The following is a 20,958-nucleotide window of genomic DNA, read 5'->3' on the forward strand; positions in this document are numbered from 1 at the left end:
GTTGAAGTGTACCTCTGGTGCAAATTACTGACCTCTGTCATCATTTTAAGTGGGGGAACTTGCACAATCGGTGGCTGACTAAATACTTTTTTGCCCCACTGTGTGTGTGTGTGTGTATATATATATATATATATATATATATATATATATATATATATATATATATATATTATTTATTTATTTTTTTATTTTTTTTACATACATAGTTTTTTGTTGCCTTATGGTTCCAAGCGCTGTCACCAATCTTTGCATTTTGTTATTATCTCATGACACTTGTTTAATCAGCTACCATCTCTCCTGTGGACTTTTTAATGTCTACAGTCTCAGACCAACACAGCCCTGCCCTTCCCATATTAGATTCTTGATGAATGTGTGTTGTTGTTATTCAGCCTGGTTCAATGTGCCCCTTTTTAACTTTGAGCACCCGCCCCTTTAAACCTCTCTGCACAGCCCTGCACTGAACTCACTATCTTCTCCCTCTAACAGCCTCCACATGTTCTCACTGTAATTTCCCCTCATGAATGAATTTATGCTGCACTAATGTGAATGTTTGCAGGGAAATCAAACGCATTTCACACGCAGTACTCGAGCTGACTTACCTTTGTTTGAATGACGACTTGTACGCGCTGACTCCACAGATAAGGTACGAAAAAAAAAATTTTTTTGATTTGGCATGAGCGATTTCCGGTCCTCACTCCAAGCCAGTTGGTGGCGGTAATGCACCACATGTTCTATCACAGCTGCGTCCGAGAGGACAGGAAACGTCTGTATGCGTCTGCAAACCAGGTAACTACACTCAGCTGAGCCTCTCTGCTAGTCGTTATTAGTTGGGGGGTTTTGCGTCACTTTCTCTCGGCTTGATAAAGGGCTGTATAGAAATCTCTGGTACGTAACACGTAACATCATTTTTAGGGAGCGTCGCAGAGAAGTGAGGCTGTTTCTTTGTTTTTGTCGAGTTTTGATTGAAGACATGTTTCCAGTCCGTTTTTTACTCGTTTGTTTTTTCATTAATAACTTTACATTATCACAGAGAACAAGAAGGCGCTTTGTTTGTCACATTCACCTTATGTCTGTGAAGGTTCTCAGTCATCCAGGTCATCGTAGTCAAAGGAGCTTGCAAAGAAAAGCGTCTGGACTTCTTTAAGTTACTTGAAGACGTTTCACCTCTCATCCGAGAAGCTTCTTCAGTTCTAAGGTCAAATGGTGGAGAGTCCCAGATATAAACCTAGTGGGAGTGACCCCCCACAGAGGGACAAAAGGACCCCCTGATGATCCTCTAATCGCCTGAGCCAAGGTGTGAAACTGGGTGTGGGCCCCAATCAGCCAGTTTCGGGTGAGTTCATTGTGAAACCTGGCCCCACCTTATCATGCGAATTCCTGAGGTCAGATGGCCCAGGATGTGAGTGGGCGTTAAGGCGTCTGGGAAGGATCTCAAAACTGGATTATAGATGGCAGAGAGTTGGTGTCGTAAACCCCGCCTCTGTTCAAAGATGGTCGCTCACAGTGGACATAGATGGCTTCTTTCACTCCTCTTTCAAACCATCTGTCCTCTCTGCCCAAAATGTGAACATTAGCATCCTCGAAAGAGTGTCCTTTATCCTTAAGATGCAGATGGACTGCTGAGTCTTGTCCTGTGGAGGTGGCTCTTCTATGTTGTGCCATGCGCTTGTGAAGTGGCAGCCACTTGGCAGCCACAGTGATAAATGGCTGAGATGGCTGCAGCTGTACGTGTGAGGTACCTACATATTTCAAGATGAATTTGCAGAGATGTCATGTTTGGTGCTTACAGACATCACACTGCATTTTGTGATTTCGTAGCTATTGTTGTGATATTTCGGAGCTTCCCATGATCACCGTGACAGTCATTCATTTTAACATAACCTTTCTATTCCTTTCAGGGATCCTCATTTTTTTGGTGAGGAAGATCAGCAGCTGTGTCGACAGGCAACAGGTAACGGCATGCTTTTCTGTTAGTACTGTAGACCTTGGTCTGGTGCTCTTTTTTAGTTTAACACAGTATTTTCATTTGCCGAAGTGTAGAAAGCTTGTTCCAGGAGAAACAAACTTTAGTGAGTTCTGCAAAATGATTCCCACCATTGCACACTCTGTCAGCCTCCAGTGTGCCCTTTTTTTGTCCTTTAACTGAAGAAAGTCGGTAGTCAGAACATATGAGATAAGTGAGATCCTCATTTTGCCTGCTTATTTCAAGATACAACATTTTCACAAACTGCTGTAGGATAACCTTGCTATTTGTCTTTTCCAACACTTCTACATTCATCCATATTTCCTTGTCTGCTTCTTTCCAGGTGAAAAGTACCTGAAATGGGTGAAAGATTTTGTTTCCAAAAACAAAAGCATGTGCGTTCACCTGAAGAAGCCAAGTGGTGCTGACCTGTGGATAGAAGAGCTTGAGAACACCAAATACAACGGGGATGATGATGAAGTTAACGCCTGGGGAAAATTCTACCTTCCCGAGATTGTAAAAATGCAGGTTATTGGTGTGGTAAAGGGCACCTCATGTCCATGTGACGAGCTTGTGCTGATGACGCGTGAGGACAAAAAGCTGTACGGCTATGACGGAGAGGAGCTGCATCTGGTGGCTTCCAGTTTCCTGGAACTATGTGACAAAACGATAGAGTATCCAGCATCCAAGCGCTACTACAATGGAGAGGCCTTCAAAGATATGGTGAGAAGTTAGACTGCTAAGAATAAGACTGGGGATGCCTAGTGTTAGAGATCAATCACCTGAGCTTTTCTTTGTATTGTTGTGTGTTCTGTTTAGACTGAGGAGGACTGGAAAAAAGTTAAGATGAGTGATGTGGGGAGGAAACTGCAGGAAGAACATAAAAAGCTGGTAAATGAAACCCAGTCAGCGTTCGTAAGCCTAATATCATAGGTGGGTATTGGAGCTGAGTATCATCACTGATTTCTAGAACCTGTTCAATTCCAATTCACAAGGTCCCAATTAGATTCCATTTAATTCTTACTCAGAGAGTCAGAAACATTATAATTCTGATCATTTATCAGTACTGACACTTGTGAAACTTCATCAGAGGTGTGAGCATCACAGCAGATGCTTTTGTGTCAAAGTAACTGAGGATAAAACACAAAACCATGAAGCAGATTTTCCTGGCCTAGCTTTTTACAGTAGATAACCTTAAAAATATTATTCTGCAGTAGAACAAAAGCAGACGAGAACCACGACTCAACAAATGTACATTGGCTGATGCTGCTGAAGTGATTCAGAGGTTTTAATAAGAGGTTTTAATAGAGACACAGCTAAGCATTTTGCAGTTTCACTTAATTTGAAAAAAATAAATAAAATTTGGTATTGAACAGCAGAAATGAGGCTGTCTTGTCGGAAGTCATTAAAAAAAATGGCTGTAAACAACGGTAGACTGCTTCATAACAAGCAAGCGAATAATGCCAAAAACAGAGATTTGAGATGGGAAACGGTGTTCTTAAAGTACACTGAGAGAGGCAGAGAGCTGTGCTGTGTTGTTTTTCTGTGTGTGTTTTAATGGTGGTGGAAGCAAACCAGCAAAAGTAAGAGGGAATTCATGACAATGTTTATGTGAAGCGAAATGTGTCTTCTTTTGCTGCTGGTTTGGTTAGAGAGAGACAAAACGTGCAGCTTCAGGATCTGAGCAGCTTTCAGCACCAACGGCATCACAGCTCAGACTTGGATTCAGGATTAAGCCCTTTATGTTTGACTGTAGTGATTGTAGCTCTGTCCTTGTTATTAATCGCTTTAGTCAAACACAGCTATTGTTTGCTGGGATGTGTATATCCTTGACAGTTTGTATCTCAGAGTTATCAAAGACACTGTGGATAATCATCAAGAGATTGTTGTCCTCTTAATAATGACCTATTTGATTGTTTGTTTTTTCTTCTTCTTACAGATTCTGGTATTTGGCCAAAAGAGAGCTTCACAATTCTTGGCTTCACCTGTGGTAGAAAAATGACTAAAGTTATGCAACACTCTCTAAAATTAAAGCTATGCAACGCTTTAACATGAATGGCGAAGGAGTGCATCTCTTTCACTGTCTCTTCCTGTCCTCTTCTCAGTCTTTGTTGTGGCACCTCTGCTATGTGTTATAGAAAGCACTTGGAATCATGTTCAATACAAAAACACCAAACTCGTGGGATTGCCCTAGCAAGCAGTTGGTAAAAACTAATTAAAACTGATATATATCAGCTTCACTTTCTAGCTGCAAAAGCACGTTTCTGCAAAAGCATGCAGTTTCCTGTCAGCACTTTTTGGCACAGAGTGTACTCAGAGTTAGGCCTTTCTTATATAAAGCAATATAATCAGCATATAAACATTTAAGATGATAAATTTAAAGCTCAACAGTAACTGCTATAAATATTATAACTACACATGTAGTGCTTTTGCTTAAGTAAATTATAGTTGGGATCATAATAAGAAAACATGTGTTTTTATTTTCTGTGTACCCTGGGTACAGACCAGTATAAACATGGGATTCTTCCCAATAAATGCTGTCTGATAATGCTTCACATTGCATTAAACACTAGATATGTAAGCAAACAAACAAAAACCCATAGAAGCCAGTTTTAATTATTAAATGTGACAATTACATGGAGATGGAAAGTAAACATGCTTATACACGTCTCTGTGATTACAGAAAATCCACACAGATGCTGTCAGAGCAGAGAATCTTTGATTTATCAGAATGATGAATGCAAATGATTTCATGAAATCTCACTCTTGTTCTGGGTTGTAAAATTCACCTGTCCAGTTAAACCGAATCCTTTGCAACACGGTTCTAAGAACCCTACCAACCTCATCCTCAGCTCTCTGCCTGTTGTCCTTTTCAGCTGAGTATTCATCCACATGTGTTTCAACTTCTCTCTCATTTTCAAGCAAATTGCTCAGGCTCTCAGCTTCAGCACAGTTACCATATGGCCACTCTCTGAGGTCTTCTGTGTTCAAGCCAAACAAATTCTTACATGATCTGCAAGGCTTCATTCTGGCACCATCACGGAGACAAAAAGCCTCACACCTGATATTTCCAGGTACTTCAATTGTTCCATCAAAGTAATCTTTCTGGACTGTGTTTGGATAATAGGTCATCACCGCACCAGATACATATTTATGCCATTTGCTAAGACAGGAGGCAGCAATCATAATTTTCCCAGCGTTAGGACCTTTGGTGGACATGGAGACTCCGCAGTACCTTTCTGATTTGTTGGTTTGGGATTTTTGAGAAATGCAGATGGTGGACGAGACGAAAGCTGTTTTTTTATTATTCTCTTCTAAGTCCAAGTCTGTGAGGAGATCTTGCAGACTCTGCTTTATTTGCTCTTCATTCTCTGAGTTATTTTGCAGGACGATCTGAAAACAGTTACAGATCTGGTCAAAGTGTTGCACCTGATTATATAGTTGTTTTTCATAGAAAGTTGATCAACATGTTTGTTTCGCTGCTTGACTTGTTTAACTATGCAGGACCATTGGATGCTTTTGGTTTAGACATTTTAAGATAGGGGGTGAAACAAGTCACAAAAATCTATTTAATTTTAAATCAATAAGCAAAAATCCATCTTTGTTCTCACTAATTTATAATTAAATTTGCTAATTGACCTTTTTTTTTCTATTTTGCTATGCCGGGCTGTCAAAACACGCTGAATTTAGAGTCTTTGAGCTTAACAGATCCAGCAGCTACACAGTGACAGCATCATATACGCCTTGAAGACTGTAAGCATCTCCAATAATGAGTCTGTTAGACATTATTTAGAACTAACAAATTCTGAAGCAAGTCTCCAGCTCTCCTGCAGTCTCTGTGTTTGGTGGAGAAGTATAGCTAGAAGCATATGTTGAAGTATAAGGTACAGTATGGATTTTCTTTGGATTTCTCAGTAAAAAAGCACTTTGCATTATACTTTCCTAAAAACTGGAAGTTTGTCAGATTGACTGACAATGTGAGAAGAGTTATCTTACCATGTCGAGCACACAGGAGAAGGGACTTCGCCTGGGAAGCTGAGTCGAATACAACTTTAAAGGCCTGGGATATCTTCTCATTAAAGAACCCAAAACAAAAGGATTAGGGAAGATTTCTTCTGGAGAAAAGGGGATGTTGTTGATTTTGCCCAGAAACAACATGCTGTGAAGGATCTGTTGAGTGAAAACATATTTGCTTATTGTTAGTAGTGATAAACAGGACTGTCTTAAAAGTGTCAAAGGTAACACACCTCATCCACCAAGTGTTGACTTCCCGGAGTCATGTAAGAGCCCCGAACCATCCTCTTGGTAATCTTGTAGGCATTAGTTTTCAACCTCCTTTGAGAAATTGTTGTCTTCTAAAATGATAATGATCGAGCAGTTAGGGATTTAAAGACACAGGAGATCTGATAACTTTGGCTACAGCAGAGTCTGCAGACATACCTATTTTGCTCTTGGTCGGCCTATTTTAAACATGAGAGAAAACATAGTTAGTGAAATGTTGATAACATACAATGACTATCATTGGTGGCTGAAAAGATGCCAGGTAACAAGTGAAAAGCTGCTACTTACCATCGCCACAGTCTAAGAATGAAACAGGAAACACTGAGCGAGTTGCCTCCATCTTAAAGCTGTTGATCATGTGATTTAAAGGAAAGCCACACCCAGCTCTTTCCTGGAATTTTACTCGACTGTAGAAAACTGCTCCATTTGCCCCGCCCACCCATGATCTTTAATATCTGCCAAAAACAACCTTTTGGTTGTCAGTAACCAGCCGATCGTTTGCGCGATTAAAAAGTGGCTTTTTGCGGCGGCGTTCCCACCGCGAGCAGAACTCCGGCTCAAAAACCGCTGTTTTTGAACACTTTTATTTACTTAAGCATGTTAATGGGCTTACTTTGAAACAAAGTGCGATTGAATGATTATTGTTATGTGTTGCCTTGAATTCGGCTATGCTGTCTGTTAGACAGCTGTTTTCCTTTATTGTTGTTTTTGTATTGTTTGTAGCGAACGCTACTGGAATGTATAGATTAAGCTACGTAGCCAAGATAATTAATAATTTAACTGTTGTACATTGGTTGATGATGATTTGCATTGTTACATAGGCTTGCAGAAAAATATATTTGTTTACCGGTAAACTGAATCGAACTTGATGTGCTAATGGACGTTTTTCTGACCTACAGGTCAGGTTTTGTTCCCTCCCTTTGAATTAATCTTCTTCATATTGAAGTGGCGAGCCGGTAGGACCATTCTTTGTTTCCCCTCTTTCCCCCACTTAGCCGTCTTTGGATTACGGACATATTTCCCCATTTGTATGAAGCTGGACTCTAAGGAGGAATACCTTAAAAGTGAACTTTAAAAAGAAGAGGACCAAAAAGGACTTTTGCACAGAAAGATCACAGCATTGATTTATTATTTAATTGTGGGCATTTATGTTGTGTGTTGTGTTAATTATTTTGTTCCATTTCCCCTTTCCTCCATTTATTCAATATATTTTTGGTACAAGATATTGCAGTCTTTGGTCTCATCATTCACACCATCTCGGCTCCATAAAGAACTATTTCTTCTGCGCGTCAGTCAGTAAACTCATCCATTGAAATAAACTAGTCCTTAAATAACTTTGAGTTACACAGTGGCAAATGTAATAGAGAAAGACACAGGGCCACCTGAAATCTGTCGTCCTATCTGATTCAAAACCAACATGTAGGAGAATCTGGAATCTTTGATTTTGAGTTAAAAATAAAATATGGGTAAAATGCAGAAATGTTTTTACTAACATGTACTAACAGAGACTTGGAGGAGAGAGACCTAATGTTTAATAATCCACATTTCACTGTTTTACTCTTTGGTTCAGATGTGGATACTGTATTGTTCTTTCTTTGTGATTGTTTATGTTTAAGTTGTTTGTTGCTGGTTTTTAGTTTGTTTTTTGTCTGTTTGGGAGCTGACACAGTCTCTATGGAGATGGGTTTTTGGGGGGTAGCAGGAGGAGAGAAGCTGCAGAGAGGCGTGTAAGACTGCAACTCTGCTTCCTGGTCCCAACTCTGGATAGTCATATTTTGGGGGGTTTAATAAACTACTACTGCATGATGTAAAGCTGAAGTATTACACAGCTTTATGAACCTCCTGTTATCCTGGTAGACGAGTACAGCAATAAATCTTTTACTTGAACATCTTCTGGCTCCAATAAGCTTTGAAATGTGACCATGAAGTCAGAGACACACTGACTGAAACCCACAGCTGTGACTGTGGATCACATCCACACACAGTGTAGCTGCTGTCTCTGTGTGAGGTCTGTGTATATATGTACATATTTATGCTTATATTCATATTCTCTTATTCCCCTTTATTTGATATCCTAATTCTGTGCTGTGTAAAAGTTTGTCGGTGTTCTGCTGCTACAAACTGGATTTCCTGGAGGATAAACATGAGGGATTCATAAAGTTCTATCTCTCTGTTAAAATCCCCCAAAATAAATGAAATGTGAATTTCAGGCAGACGTGTTTTTAAAAGAGTCTCTTTAATGGAAAAATGTGTTTTTAAAACCAGCCAATAGGAGCGTCTGTGGATATCAGCTGAGGCTGAACGCAGGAACACCATCACATATAAATACACAGAATTAAATCACTAGATAAAAGACGTCATTAAATAAGGATCGAATCAACATGTCAGAGGTCAAAGGTCAGTCAGAAGAGGTGTGGTTAAACACTGGCAGTGCAGTGACCTAATGCAGTTTGGTTACCGCCACGGGAAAAGCCCCGCCCCCTCTGAGCCTCCGCTGTGTCCTCAGCACATCCAGGAGCAGCAGGTCAGAGGGGGCGGGGCCATGTCAGGACTTATTTTAAGTAAAATTTAAAGTGGAGCGACGGCAGGAGTCACACAGCAGTAACCAGCTCTGTCTGCCAGGGTCAAAGGTCAAACAAGTCCTGCAGCTGACCCACACACAGACTTACACTGATCCACAGAGAGTGATGAATCCACACATCACTCGGCTGGAGGAAGCTGGGTTTTGTTAGATTATAATATTATTTTATGCCATGTTATACCCCTAATTAAAGATGGTGAATTATTATGTAGTTTTAGTTTGCATTATTCTCCTGAATTAGAAGAAGCTGATAACTATTGCATTAGTTAAACTGATGTGCATTATATTAAACTGCTGATTTATTGTGAATGAATGATATTGTTTTATGATGCATTATACTGCTGAGTTATAAGAAATACTGTTTGCAGAAAGTCATCGCCTTATTTGTCTGATTAGAACAGAACATACCAGAGAGGTTTTCTGCCCCATCTCAGCAGGAGCAGATAAACAGGGAGCCAAGGTCGTAGCTTAGGCGCTGTGTGAGAGAAAGCATGTGAATGTTTAGGCTTTTATGATAAGGTGGAGGCACCAGAGGCTATAAGAGTTTGAGCAATGCTCCACCATTTTGAGATCAGAGGCTGTCTGCATCAGTGTCCATCTCCCACGTGTGTGATCATTAAAATCATCGTTTGACTCAACCCGACCGGACCAGTGTTGTTATTGTGGTTTTTCTCTTGTCTCCATCCCCAATATTTTGAACTCGTAACATTTTCCACACCGTCCAATCAGAAACTAGTGTTGACGCTGAGACCCGTCTCTGTAACAGGAAGTCCATGAACAGGCAGACCCTCTGCAGCAGGCTGACCTGTGACCTCTGAGACAGAGGGAGGAGTTTGTGTCAGCAGGGGGCGCTGCAGCATCGCCTGAGAGCTTTAAGAACAACAGCAATAAACAGGAAGTGAAAGTCACACTTCTGTTGGTGTGCGTCATCAGCAGACCTCCACCCTCTGCAGGAAGCTGAGATAAGAAGCAGCCAATCACAGAGCAGAGAGCATGTGACTTCCTGTTCCTGCTGTTACTGTGACAACAGCTCCTGGGACAGAGAGCAGCTTTCTAAAGAGGAAAGATGTTGCTGTCACCCCCGGGTGTCATGTGACCCGCCTGATGTACCGATTTAAGACTGTAAGAACAATAATAACAACATGTTTTAGTCAGGTGATCCATGCAGAGCAGATCCATGTGACCAAACACAGCTGGATCACATGTTTCCTCTCCTGGAAACAGAAAGCCTTCATGTATAAAGGCTCATGTACCCACTGAGCCCTGCTCTCAGATCTGTGAGGCTTTAACAAACAACAGTTTAAAGTCATGTTTAGCATCTTCTGTCAGTGTGGAAGGTCACACACTTTCCTGAGTGTTGAACCCTGAACTACTAGCTGTTCATGTCAGCCTGGACATAAATACAGACCTGCCTGCTGTCATAGACCCCAGCACTCACATGTTACTTATAAGCAGAGGTGGGACCAAGTCATTGTTTTGCAAGTCTCAAGTAAGTCTCAAATCTTTATCCTCAAGTCTCAAGTCAAGTCTCAAGTAATGTCAGGCAAGTCAGAGTCGAGTCTCAAGTCACTGGTGTAAAAGTCCGAGTCAAGTCACAAGTCTGAAACTTTGAATTTCAAGTCCTTTCGAGTCTTTAAAAAAAAAAACGAAAAAATAATGTTGCAGTTATGCTAAATGTAAATATTAGACCATGTAATTTTTTAATCTGTGTTTTTCTCAACACATGACAAAATAGTGAACTTAGAAAATATACACAAATTGTGAAATTGCACCTCTTTAAAATGCAGCTCAATTAAACCTAGCTCCAAGAATAATTTTCACCGACAGTTCTGAGATAAGCTGCATGTTATTCTTGGATGCGCTTGTAGGACCGGCTTTAAAATCGCATGACAAAAATATCATACACATTAAAAAAAACTGTATCACCAACGTAGCCTGGACAACATTTGCTAGTTAGATGAAGTCAGCTATCTCATCGTAGCATATTTATATGCATATTTATAATCATACGCTTCTTGGAGTGAGCGCATACACTCATGAAGTTTAGTAACTTCCGGTCACTGCAACAAGCCCAGGTACAGTTTACCGACGGATGGGTGCAGGACCTTGAAATGCACCGTGTAGAACGAAAGACCATCGTACGTATCATAAGTTTACCGGTCTCACAAATTGTCGTCATAAATACACATTCGTTAACCGTTTATTAATAGGACCTTTGAGCTCAACGGTAATTAATTAGTAGTGGAAATAATTTCTGGTAGCATCACAGAAATGTAGCAGTGACAACAATACTGTATGCTGTAATCGTACTGGGCAATTAGTGATACAAAAAACCTGTTTTATCCTGTGAATAAAAGTATATGTTTTTGTCAATGTACCATAATAACAGAAGTGAAACGCAATATTGTGTCAGGACAATTCACTATTTATGCACAATAAACAAAGGAGCATAGCGCGACAATTTCTGTTCAGCGCCAGACTTGCTTGTAACCTATATCACCAATTATGTTATGAAAATGACGTATTAAGTACTAAAAGACACTGACCTTCGTGTAAATGCTTGGAGCAGACTAACCTGTGAGCTGGAGTGTTCTGGGACGTTATATTTGATCTTTGAATGGCTGCAATCCAGACCATCCATCGCGTCTTTGTTACTTTGGAAACATGGCTCGAACAATTTCTCTTCAACGACGTAATCCGATAACAACCGATCTCTTTACCCGTCGGCTTCCCGTGGCTGTCATGCGACCGGCTATTGCAGTTAATAATACAACAGCTTCTTGACATTTTTGTGTTTCTTTTTATCGCTGTGTGACTGATTTCAATTGAAAGCCTGCGTGCGCTAGTACCGCTTGCCACGAGTTCCCAGAATCCTTTGCGGTTCTACCCGTGAATGACGTCACATTTTCAATCTCTATATAATATGCATGTTAAATTTTATATTTGGGGTAAAATATCAAGTCTTTTCAAGTAAACCGGTTCAAGTCCAATTCAAGTCCCAAGTCATTGGTGTAAAAGTCCAAGTCAAGTCACAAGTCTTACAACATTTTTTCAAGTCAAGTCTAAAGTCATAAAATTAATGACTCGAGTCTGACTCGAGTCCAAGTCATGTGACTCGAGTCCACACCTCTGCTTATAAGTGACTCATATGTATGCATGTATATATTGTGTATATTGTGCTATTTCTTACTTAGTGTGTTGTGTCTTTGTTCCTGTTTGTGCTGCAGCACTGTAACCTAAATAATTTCCCCTGGGGATCAAAAAAGTATTCTGATTGTGAGTAAATGAAAGCAGTCAGAGCAGAGGACGGTGATGTAAGGAATGGGATTTTAATCAGCCAGTCTCCTTTAACTCTCAGCATCACAAAGTAATGTGGTAACATCTGGACTGATGTGTTTACTGTCAGCTAGTTTAAATGCTGTAGGCTGCAGCCGTTGCTCTAACACTATAACTGTAACAGGGCTCAGTGCTGCTTCTAACAGTCTGAGCTGCTTCAGGCTTTATTTGTGAGGAGCACAGCAGCTTACAAACACGTGGCTGGGCCTGGACCCAAAGGAGTGTTTGTTAAAGCCTGCAGTGAATCCAGCAGCAGAATGATGGAAATGCAACACAGCAATGATGAAGAGGAGCAGCATTAAAGCCAAAGTCCAGTTCATACAGTTAGGTCCATAAATCAAATAAGGGAAAATAAAAAGTTGTTGGATGCACCTGTCTGCACCCTTAATGCTCTCTGGTCGCTATGGTAACGCGTAAACATTTCTTTCAAAATAAGACACACGACTACAACACGGGAAAGACCCAGGGAAACGAAGTTAACGATAAAAACCCTGAAAACCATTGTTGGATTTATATTTTATCATTGTCATTGTTATTGGGGAATATCTAACCATATATGCTCAGAGGTGTAGAACCAATTGTGTAATGATAGTAGTCTTTAAAGACTTTGTGTGACTCCAGAGTGTTCTGGCATTCACACCCACGTCCTGGGATCATGGGAGAGGTGCTACCTTCTTATTGTTTTGTGGTAGGATGTCTGTTTTAGTCTAAGTGCCTTTTGTTTAGATGAACTGCTGGACTTCCAGACCAGCAGGTTTAGGGAAGTCGTTTATGGGGTCACACTCTGACTCCACACACACACACACACACACACACACACACACACACACACACACACACACGCACGCACGCACGCACGCACACACACACACACACACACACACACACACACACACACACACACACACACACACACACACCTACATAACATACAGACTGGTACCTTTGTTCACGTGTATGTTAATGAACCTATGTATGTTCATGTAACCTCAATAAAAGAGCAGTGTTACGAGGGAACGGACGAGAGCGACTGTGGTCAAGCGAAGGAACGGCATTGGTCCAGTTCTCTCCCGTGCACGAGAAACATAAAGAACTACTCGTGTCTTGCTTTGCTGTGTAGCTGGATTGAACGATCCAGCGAACAGGTTTATGCTACAAACCTATCAACCATCAATTTCACACTGAGCCTCGACTCTCACGGCCCGGTACCAAATGACTCACGGACCGGTCCGTGACCCGGGGGTTGGGAACCGCTGAGTTAACGCATGAGTAGTTCAGGGCTGCACGTCATTTTCATTGTTAATATCTTTGTGAAAAGCACATTGATGTGAAAATCTTCATGAGAGTCAGAGGCCCTACAACACGATTAAAGATTCATTCAAAAGAAAATCACAAGTTATTATCATCTTCAGAACATTTCATTAAACATTAGAGACAGACTGCTGAGTACATCTCATCTCTATCCAAACAACCTACAGTCCACAAACACATCATGAACCAGTGCTCTGGGCTGTGGTCTGTCCCCAGTTACATGGATCAGCTGGTTCCCTGGAGGTGACTGCTGCTGTGGTTTGGAGCGGATGAATAAACCTGAACTGAATCAGGTGTCCAGTTACTTTTGGTCCCTTTAAACCAGGCTGTCACATGTTCAGGATGTGAAACTCCTCCTCCTCCGTGAAAACGGGTGTGGGTCACAATCAGCCAAGGTTTTGGGTGAACCCATTGTGAGATCTAGCCCCACGCTATCATGTGATTTCCTGTGATCAAATGTCCCAGGATGTGAGTGGGCATTAAGACGTCCATGTCCCTCTTCAAGCAACTTAAAGAAGTCCAGACGCTTTTCTTTCCAAGCTCCTTCAACAACATCATTCATAGAACAGCTTCCAGCTTCTTTTGCTCGGCTACAGTTTGGATGGATTTGCATTTAAAGATGCAACAAGACTAAAATGGTTAGGGTCAGGAGGTCAAAGGTCAGAGCTCCTGTGGGTCTGAGGGCGGCCTCACGCTGGAGAAGGATGAAGGAGTCTGACCTGAGCCAGTGTTTGACATGAACACATCAGCACTGCTGTCAGTGAGCCTAACGACAGCCGTTAGCATCATTTCAGTGTTTCAGTCATAAAAACACTTCCTGTCTCTGTGGTGGTTACAGTGACATCATGCAGTTTGTGCTTTGACCTCCAGAGGGCGACAAATCAGCACAGACAGAGAGCTCCATTCAAACTTTGCTGCCATCAGGAATAATTCTTCAAATATAATCATCAGTGTTTGAGCAGTTATGATATCAGGGACAATCTAGACATGTGTGACAATACTGAACATGTCACATGACACACCTCAAACATCATGTGATCCACTCTCAGTCTGCACTTTCATTCATGACTTCAACAGGTTGAAACGAGCTTTGAAGAAACATTCAGTGAAATAAATCTTTCATGGATTCATGTGAGCAGCAGATGAACTTTGTACCAACAACATCTTCAATAACAGAGTCTGAATGAAGCTCAGGTGTTGATGCTGCTCCCTGATTGGACGCTTGGTTTCAGCTCTGCTCTCAGTCTTTACTGCACAGGTGAAGGTAGAAAGTGTGACTGGATCTATAGACTGGAAACAGAGAAACATGCTGAACATTTGAAGCTTTGCAGCAGAAATGTTCATGTTACAAATACAGCAGAGCTGATCTGGGATCAGTGTGTTCACACCTGCAGCTACAACAAGGTTTCATGTCTCCACACGTCAGCATGTGAACTTTACTCTGACTCAGTCTGAGCAGTCAGACGGCATATTTTTAAAGTTAACACATCAGCACACACAGAGCTGAGCCCCTCCCACCTGTGCTGAGTTTCAGGTGGAGTCCCGCCTCCTTCCAGGAAGCAGCTCACCTGTGTGTCCGTGTTTAGTGTCCAGGTGTGGAGTGGAGCTTGTTGTTGGTGTGAAGAAACTGTAAGTTTGCTTTGTTTCCTCCTTCCTCCCAGTTTGTCTTTAGGAACTTTACTGTTTGTTCAGCTCGTGTTTGATTTCTTCACACAACAAACTGTGTGTGTTTGTATTTCCGGTCTCTCCATTAAAGTCAGTGTGTAATGTTTCCTGGCTAACATCAGCTGTGTGCAGCTTAGTTCAGCACAAATCTGCCGCTCCATAGTTCACGGTAACGGACTCACAGCTGGACCAACGAGGCCGAGTGTGTCCGCCACTCTGAGCTACGTTCGTGTTTGTGTACTTGTAGTTTGTACTTTGAGTTCACTCAGAGCCCACAGAGGACGCAGCGTACGTGATGACGTCACAGCCCTTTACCTCCTTTACTGTCACTGTGATTAATGTTTACACACGAGACACCTGCAGAGCTCTGACGCTAAGCTAGCACACAGCATGCTAACACTAAGCTAAAGCTAAGCTAACGCTAAGCTAACACTAAGCTAAAGCTAGGCTAGCCAAGAACCCAGAGTGACGTAAAGCTGAGTAAACACTGACCCCAGACCAGCACCGTGATAAAGTGAGCTGCTGCTGCTGAACTTGAACAGGTAACAAAGTGATGAGCAGTCAGGCTGCAGGTTTCTACCTGTTCATGTTTCTACAGTAGAATCACTTTGAAGTGTCTTTGTGCTGTTTCATCTTTGATTTGTGTTCATAAACACTCAGAGAAACATCACGTGACCTCATCAGGATCTGTGTTGGTGTGTGGGGCTGTACCTCAGCTTTATGTTGTTACATGCTCATTTGTTCATTTTAACATCAAAGTAATGTTATGAGGAGTAATGAAGTAACGTACTCCATTACTTTTAATTAAAGTGTTCTGTGTAATATGTGTAATAATGACTGTTTTGAGTAATGAGCAACACTGATCACAACAAAGAGGAAATGCCTCCAACATGCACAAACATTTGAGCCACAACATGCAGTTAATGTGCACAAATGTCTTTGATATGCTGCTCAGTGATGGTGGTGACTGTCAGAGCAGAGCTACTGAGAATCAATAAGTAATATCAATGATGGGATCAGAATCACTAAATTCTTCTCATCCCTGTCAGTATCATACATGTGCTGTATAATGTGATAAATGTAGAGGTGCTGGCTGTTCTCTCACTCTGCTGTTTAGCTGTAAAGGACGCCTCCCTGCCTTTGTCTCATTCATGACCTTTAATAGTCTCTTCTAACATGCAGAGATCTGTATGATCTGTTTCATAGAGTCTAACCAGCCTGTACAGGTAACAACAACAGTCACTGCATCACTGACACACAAACGTCATCTCTGTCAATAACAACATTCATACATGGAATAAAAACACATCAGTGGATCATTGCTGGAGCTGATGTTTGTGCTCCTGGTGCAAAGGCTCTCAGTTTCCTCCTTGAAATAACATCAGTGGTGGGTCAGCGACATGCTTTCTTTCCCTCTCAGGTTTAAATATCTGGGACTCTCCACCGTTTGGTTTTAGAGCTGAAGAAGCTTCTCAGATGAAACGTCTTCCAGAAACTTAAAGACGTCTCTTTTCTCTCCAAGCTCCTTAGATCACATGACCTGGATGACTGAACCTACAGACATATTGACCTGGTTTCTAGGTCACATGACAGGTCAGAGGTCAGCGACTGTAACTCAGTTCCTCCTGTTAATGTGAACTCACTGAGTGTTTGTGGTTTACCTCTCAGACTGACTGAAGATGATGATGGAGGAAGAGGAGGACAGAGCAGAGTCTGCAGGGTCCAGCTGTCCGTCTGTGAGGAGTGACCGGTCCAAAGGTCACCCTCCAGCCTTCAGTGGTGAACCTGGAGCAACGAGGTCAGAGAGCTGAACTCACTGAGTAACAGAAATAATTCTGCACTGACATTATAATCAGTGTTGACTCTGGTTGATTGTCTGACTGTGTTTGTGAGCTGAGAGGAAATGAAAATGAGTTTGTAACAAAAATCAGTTTTGTCCAGTTTTCCTGTAAAAAGCTGAACTCTAATCTAAGAGGATGTTACTGACAGGAAACAGCTGCATTATCTGCAGTCTGTGTGATCACAGCTGCTTCAATCATGTTTGTGTCTGCAGAGGTCAGAGGTCACAGTCTGCAGGGTCCAGCTGTCCGTCTGTGAGGAGTGACCGGTCCAAAGGTCGACCTCCACACTTCAGTGGTGAACCTGGAGCAACGAGGTCAGAGAGCTGTGATGACTCCTTTACATGTTTGTGTTTCCTGGATAAATATGACCTGAAACATCCTCAGATTGTTACAAAGATTCATTAAAAAGAAAACAATGAAAGAGAAAAGATCCAAATGTTCGACTTGGTCATTTGCTGTTTGAGGACAGTGATGCTCATATCTGTGGGGAAAGTGTGACCTGAGTGGGTTCATGTTTGTCTTTAAAGAACAGAGCTGCTCTGATTCTCTTTGTGTCTGATCTGTTAAACAGTCTGAGAGGTCACACAGAGACCCAGCAGCTAAAGCCTGGATCATACTGGCTGCTGTTACTCCATCAGGACAACACTGAACCACAGTGGTGTGGATGTAGTGGATAAATCCCACCATACTGATGCTCAGAGTTAACCACAGGGAACAAAACCAGATGTTACCTTCAGATTGTGACCTTTGGAGTGGACGATGCAGATTTCAATAGAGAATAAATGTTGTTGTTTTTCAGCTGTGAAGAAAGAATCTAATTTTCTGAACTTAAGAATTTATGATGCTGGAAACAACATGGAGACTATAACACAACATTTCCACTGTGTTCATAGAATGAATGTAAAACTGTCAGACATTCATTAAATATGCAAAATGTCTACAGAAGCATCAGAGGGTCAGACGTGAAGCACTCAGTGATTTTGATCAAATGACTCATCAGTTATTGATCTGTACTACACTGATCTACCACGTTAGTAAAGCTGGTGTTCTGGTGGTGGAGGGAGACTCGGATCATGTTCTGGTTTTGGAGCAGTGATCTGCTGATGGTTCAGTTTGATGAGCTTCTTCAAAATCATCCCTGACATCACCACTGAAAGGACGTCCATGAAAACAGACTGAAAATTACTGATATGTTCACAATCTGAGAGTTTAAAACTTGACAGACTTGATTCAGATGAAGTTATTTGAGCAGAAACTCCTGGATCTTTATCCTGTGTTGATCTAATCCTTCATGGTTCCTCCACAGAGTGGAGCAGCAGAGCTCAGAGGTTCCCAGTGGTCAGTCTGCCCAGCAGCATCAAACACAGCTGGACTCCATATTTATGGTCTGTACATGTACAACAACTACTGTTACATCTGTTCTGTTCACAGTCATCTCCATGCTGCTCTTTGTAGACCAGTGGATCGTCAGTGTGTCCAACATGGATCTGATGTTTGGCTCCATGATTTCAGTCTGATTGGCTCATTCATAAATATTCTGTTCCAGCTGCTGGAGGACAACATCATCACTTTTGTGAAGAATGAGCTGAAGAAGATCCAGAAGGTTCTGAGTCCAGATTACCCAGAATGCTTAGAGAGTCAGAGGAGCAGCAGCAGAGAGGCGTTTGTGAAGATCACAGTGGACTTCCTGAGGAGAATGAAGCAGGAGGAGCTGGCTGACCGTCTGCAGAGCAGTAAGAGGATTTATCTAAAGATTTAAGCTGCTGGATAAATGAACATTTTCCAGAGATGGAAGATGGAGCAACATGTTTTAAAGATTAGTTCTTTTTGGAATTGAGTGTTTATTTTTCTTCTCATTCAGAACTTCAAGCTGCAGTTTGTCATCGTAACCTTAAATCCACCCTGAAGAAGAAGTTCCAGTGTGTGTTTGAGGGCATCGCTAAAGCAGGAAACCCAACCCTCCTGAATCAGATCTACACAGAGCTCTACATCACAGAGGGAGGGACTGCAGAGGTCAATGATGAACATGAGGTCAGACAGATTGAAACAGCATCCAGGAAACCAGACAGACCAGAAACAACCATCAGACAAGAAGACATCTTTAAAGCCTCACCTGGCAGAGATGAACCAATCAGAACAGTGCTGACAAAGGGAGTGGCTGGCATTGGGAAAACAGTCTTAACACAGAAATACAGCCTGGACTGGGCTGAAGACAAAGCCAACCAGGACATCCAGTTCATATTTCCATTCACTTTCAGAGAGCTGAATGTGCTGAAAGAGGAAAAGTTCAGCTTGGTGGGACTTGTTCATCACTTCTTTACTGAAACCAAAGAAGCAGGAATCTGCAGCTTTGAAGACTTCCAGGTTGTGTTCATCTTTGATGGTCTGGATGAGTGTCGACTTCCTCTGGACTTCCACAAAACTACAATCCTAACTGACCCTAGAAAGTCCACCTCAGTGGATGTGCTGCTGATAAACCTCATCAGGGGGAAACTGCTTCCCTCTGCTCGCCTCTGGATAACCACACGACCTGCAGCAGCCAATCAGATCCCTCCTGACTGTGTTGGCATGGTGACAGAGGTCAGAGGGTTCACTGACCCACAGAAGGAGGAGTACTTCAGGAAGAGATTCAGAGATAAGAAGCAGGCCAGCAGGATCATCTCCCACATCAAGACATCATGAAGCCTCCACATCATGTGCCACATCCCAGTCTTCTGCTGGATCACTGCTACAGTTCTGGAGGATGTGCTGGAAACCAGAGAGGGAGGACAGCTGCCCAAGACCCTGACTGAGATGTACATCCACTTCCTGGTGGTTCAGGCCAAAGTGAAGAAGGTCAAGTATGATGGAGGAACTGAGACAGATCCACACTGGAATAAAAAGAACAGGAAGATGATTAAGTCTCTGGGAAAACTGGCTTTTGATCAGCTGCAGAAAGGAAACCTGATCTTCTATGAATCAGACCTGACAGAGTGTGGCATCGATATCAGAGCAGCCTCAGTGTACTCAGGAGTGTTCACACAGATCTTTAAAGAGGAGAGAGGACTGTACCAGGACAAGGTGTTCTGCTTCATCCATCTGAGTGTTCAGGAGTTTCTGGCTGCTCTTCATGTCCATCTGACCTTCAGCAACTCTGGACTCAATCTGCTGGAACAACAACAAACAACATCCAAGAAATCTAAATTATTTAGCAAACTAAAACTTCAATCTCTCCACCAGAGTGCTGTGAACAAGGCCTTACAGAGTCCAAATGGACACCTGGACTTGTTCCTCCGCTTCCTCCTGGGTCTTTCACTGCAGACCAATCAGACTCTCCTACGAGGTCTGCTGACACAGACAGGAAGTAACTCACAGACCAATCAGGAAACAGTCCAGTGCATCAAGAAGAAGCTCAGTGAGAATCTGTCTGCAGAGAAAAGCATCAATCTGATCCACTGTCTGAATGAACTGAATGATCGTTCTCTAGTGGAGGAGATCCAACAGTCCCTGAGATCAGGAAGTCTCTCCACAGGTGAACTGTCTCCTGCTCAGTGGTCAGCTCTGGTCTTCATCTTACTGTCATCAGAAGAAGATCTGGATGTGTTTGACCTGAAGAAATACTCTGCTTCAGAGGAGGCTCTTCTGAGGCTGCTGCCAGTGGTCAAAGCCTCCAACAAAGCTCTGTGAGTAAATCTGTGATCATGTTTATTTTTAAAATGTTGATTAAAAGTGGTCATAGATTTCTTCCATGACAGATCCATGTCCTAAAACCACGAGCCAGCGTAGTTGTATAGTATAAAAGAAAAAAGGAGAACTTTTGACCACAATATTGTAACTTGAATGAACTTTTGATACAGCCTTTAAACATAAAATTTATGAACAGAATCGGTGACAAAGGGCAGCCCTGGTGGAGCCCATCACCCACCGGACTTATTACTATCCAACGTATTGCCGGCTATGCCAACCAAGCTCTTGCAATGGTTGTAAAAGGATCGACTGGC

At 42.1% G+C, this 20,958-nt stretch overlaps 3 protein-coding genes across 4 annotated transcripts in view; 2 read left to right on the top strand and 1 right to left on the bottom strand.

The window, feature by feature from the left end:
- The window catches only part of LOC147300668 (NACHT, LRR and PYD domains-containing protein 12-like), a 355,313-nt gene that overhangs the window by 247,306 nt on the left and 87,049 nt on the right, over positions 1-20,958 (top strand). The window contains exon 6 of one of the 2 annotated variants that reach the window (XM_086284982.1): positions 20,301-20,640. The exons of the other annotated variant lie outside the window; for it this stretch is intronic. Coding sequence (XP_086141108.1) covers positions 20,301-20,640 — 340 coding nt within the window. The remainder of the gene's footprint in view (positions 1-20,300; positions 20,641-20,958) is intronic. 2 annotated transcript variants of the gene reach the window in all.
- Positions 4,562-6,289, bottom strand: LOC147300675 (uncharacterized). The gene is made up of 2 exons (XM_086285014.1): positions 5,960-6,289; positions 4,562-5,356 (listed from the first exon to the last, which is right to left on the bottom strand). The coding sequence occupies exons 1-2, from the start codon at positions 6,119-6,121 to the stop codon at positions 4,724-4,726; spliced, it is 795 nt and encodes a 264-aa protein (XP_086141140.1). The 5' UTR covers positions 6,122-6,289; the 3' UTR covers positions 4,562-4,723.
- Positions 15,053-20,958, top strand: part of LOC147300676 (NACHT, LRR and PYD domains-containing protein 3-like) — a 292,597-nt gene continuing 286,691 nt past the window's right edge. The window contains exon 1 of the mRNA XM_086285021.1: positions 15,053-15,101. The gene's annotated coding sequence lies outside the window, so the exon portion shown is untranslated. The remainder of the gene's footprint in view (positions 15,102-20,958) is intronic.

Source organism: Aulonocara sp. 'chitande type north' Nkhata Bay, unplaced genomic scaffold (assembly GCF_057382095.1).
Source record: "Aulonocara sp. 'chitande type north' Nkhata Bay isolate Kocher_YH1m ecotype deep benthic unplaced genomic scaffold, A_spYH_male_GT1.1 unmapped_scaffold_20, whole genome shotgun sequence".
Lineage (NCBI taxonomy): Eukaryota > Metazoa > Chordata > Actinopteri > Cichliformes > Cichlidae > Aulonocara > Aulonocara sp. 'chitande type north' Nkhata Bay.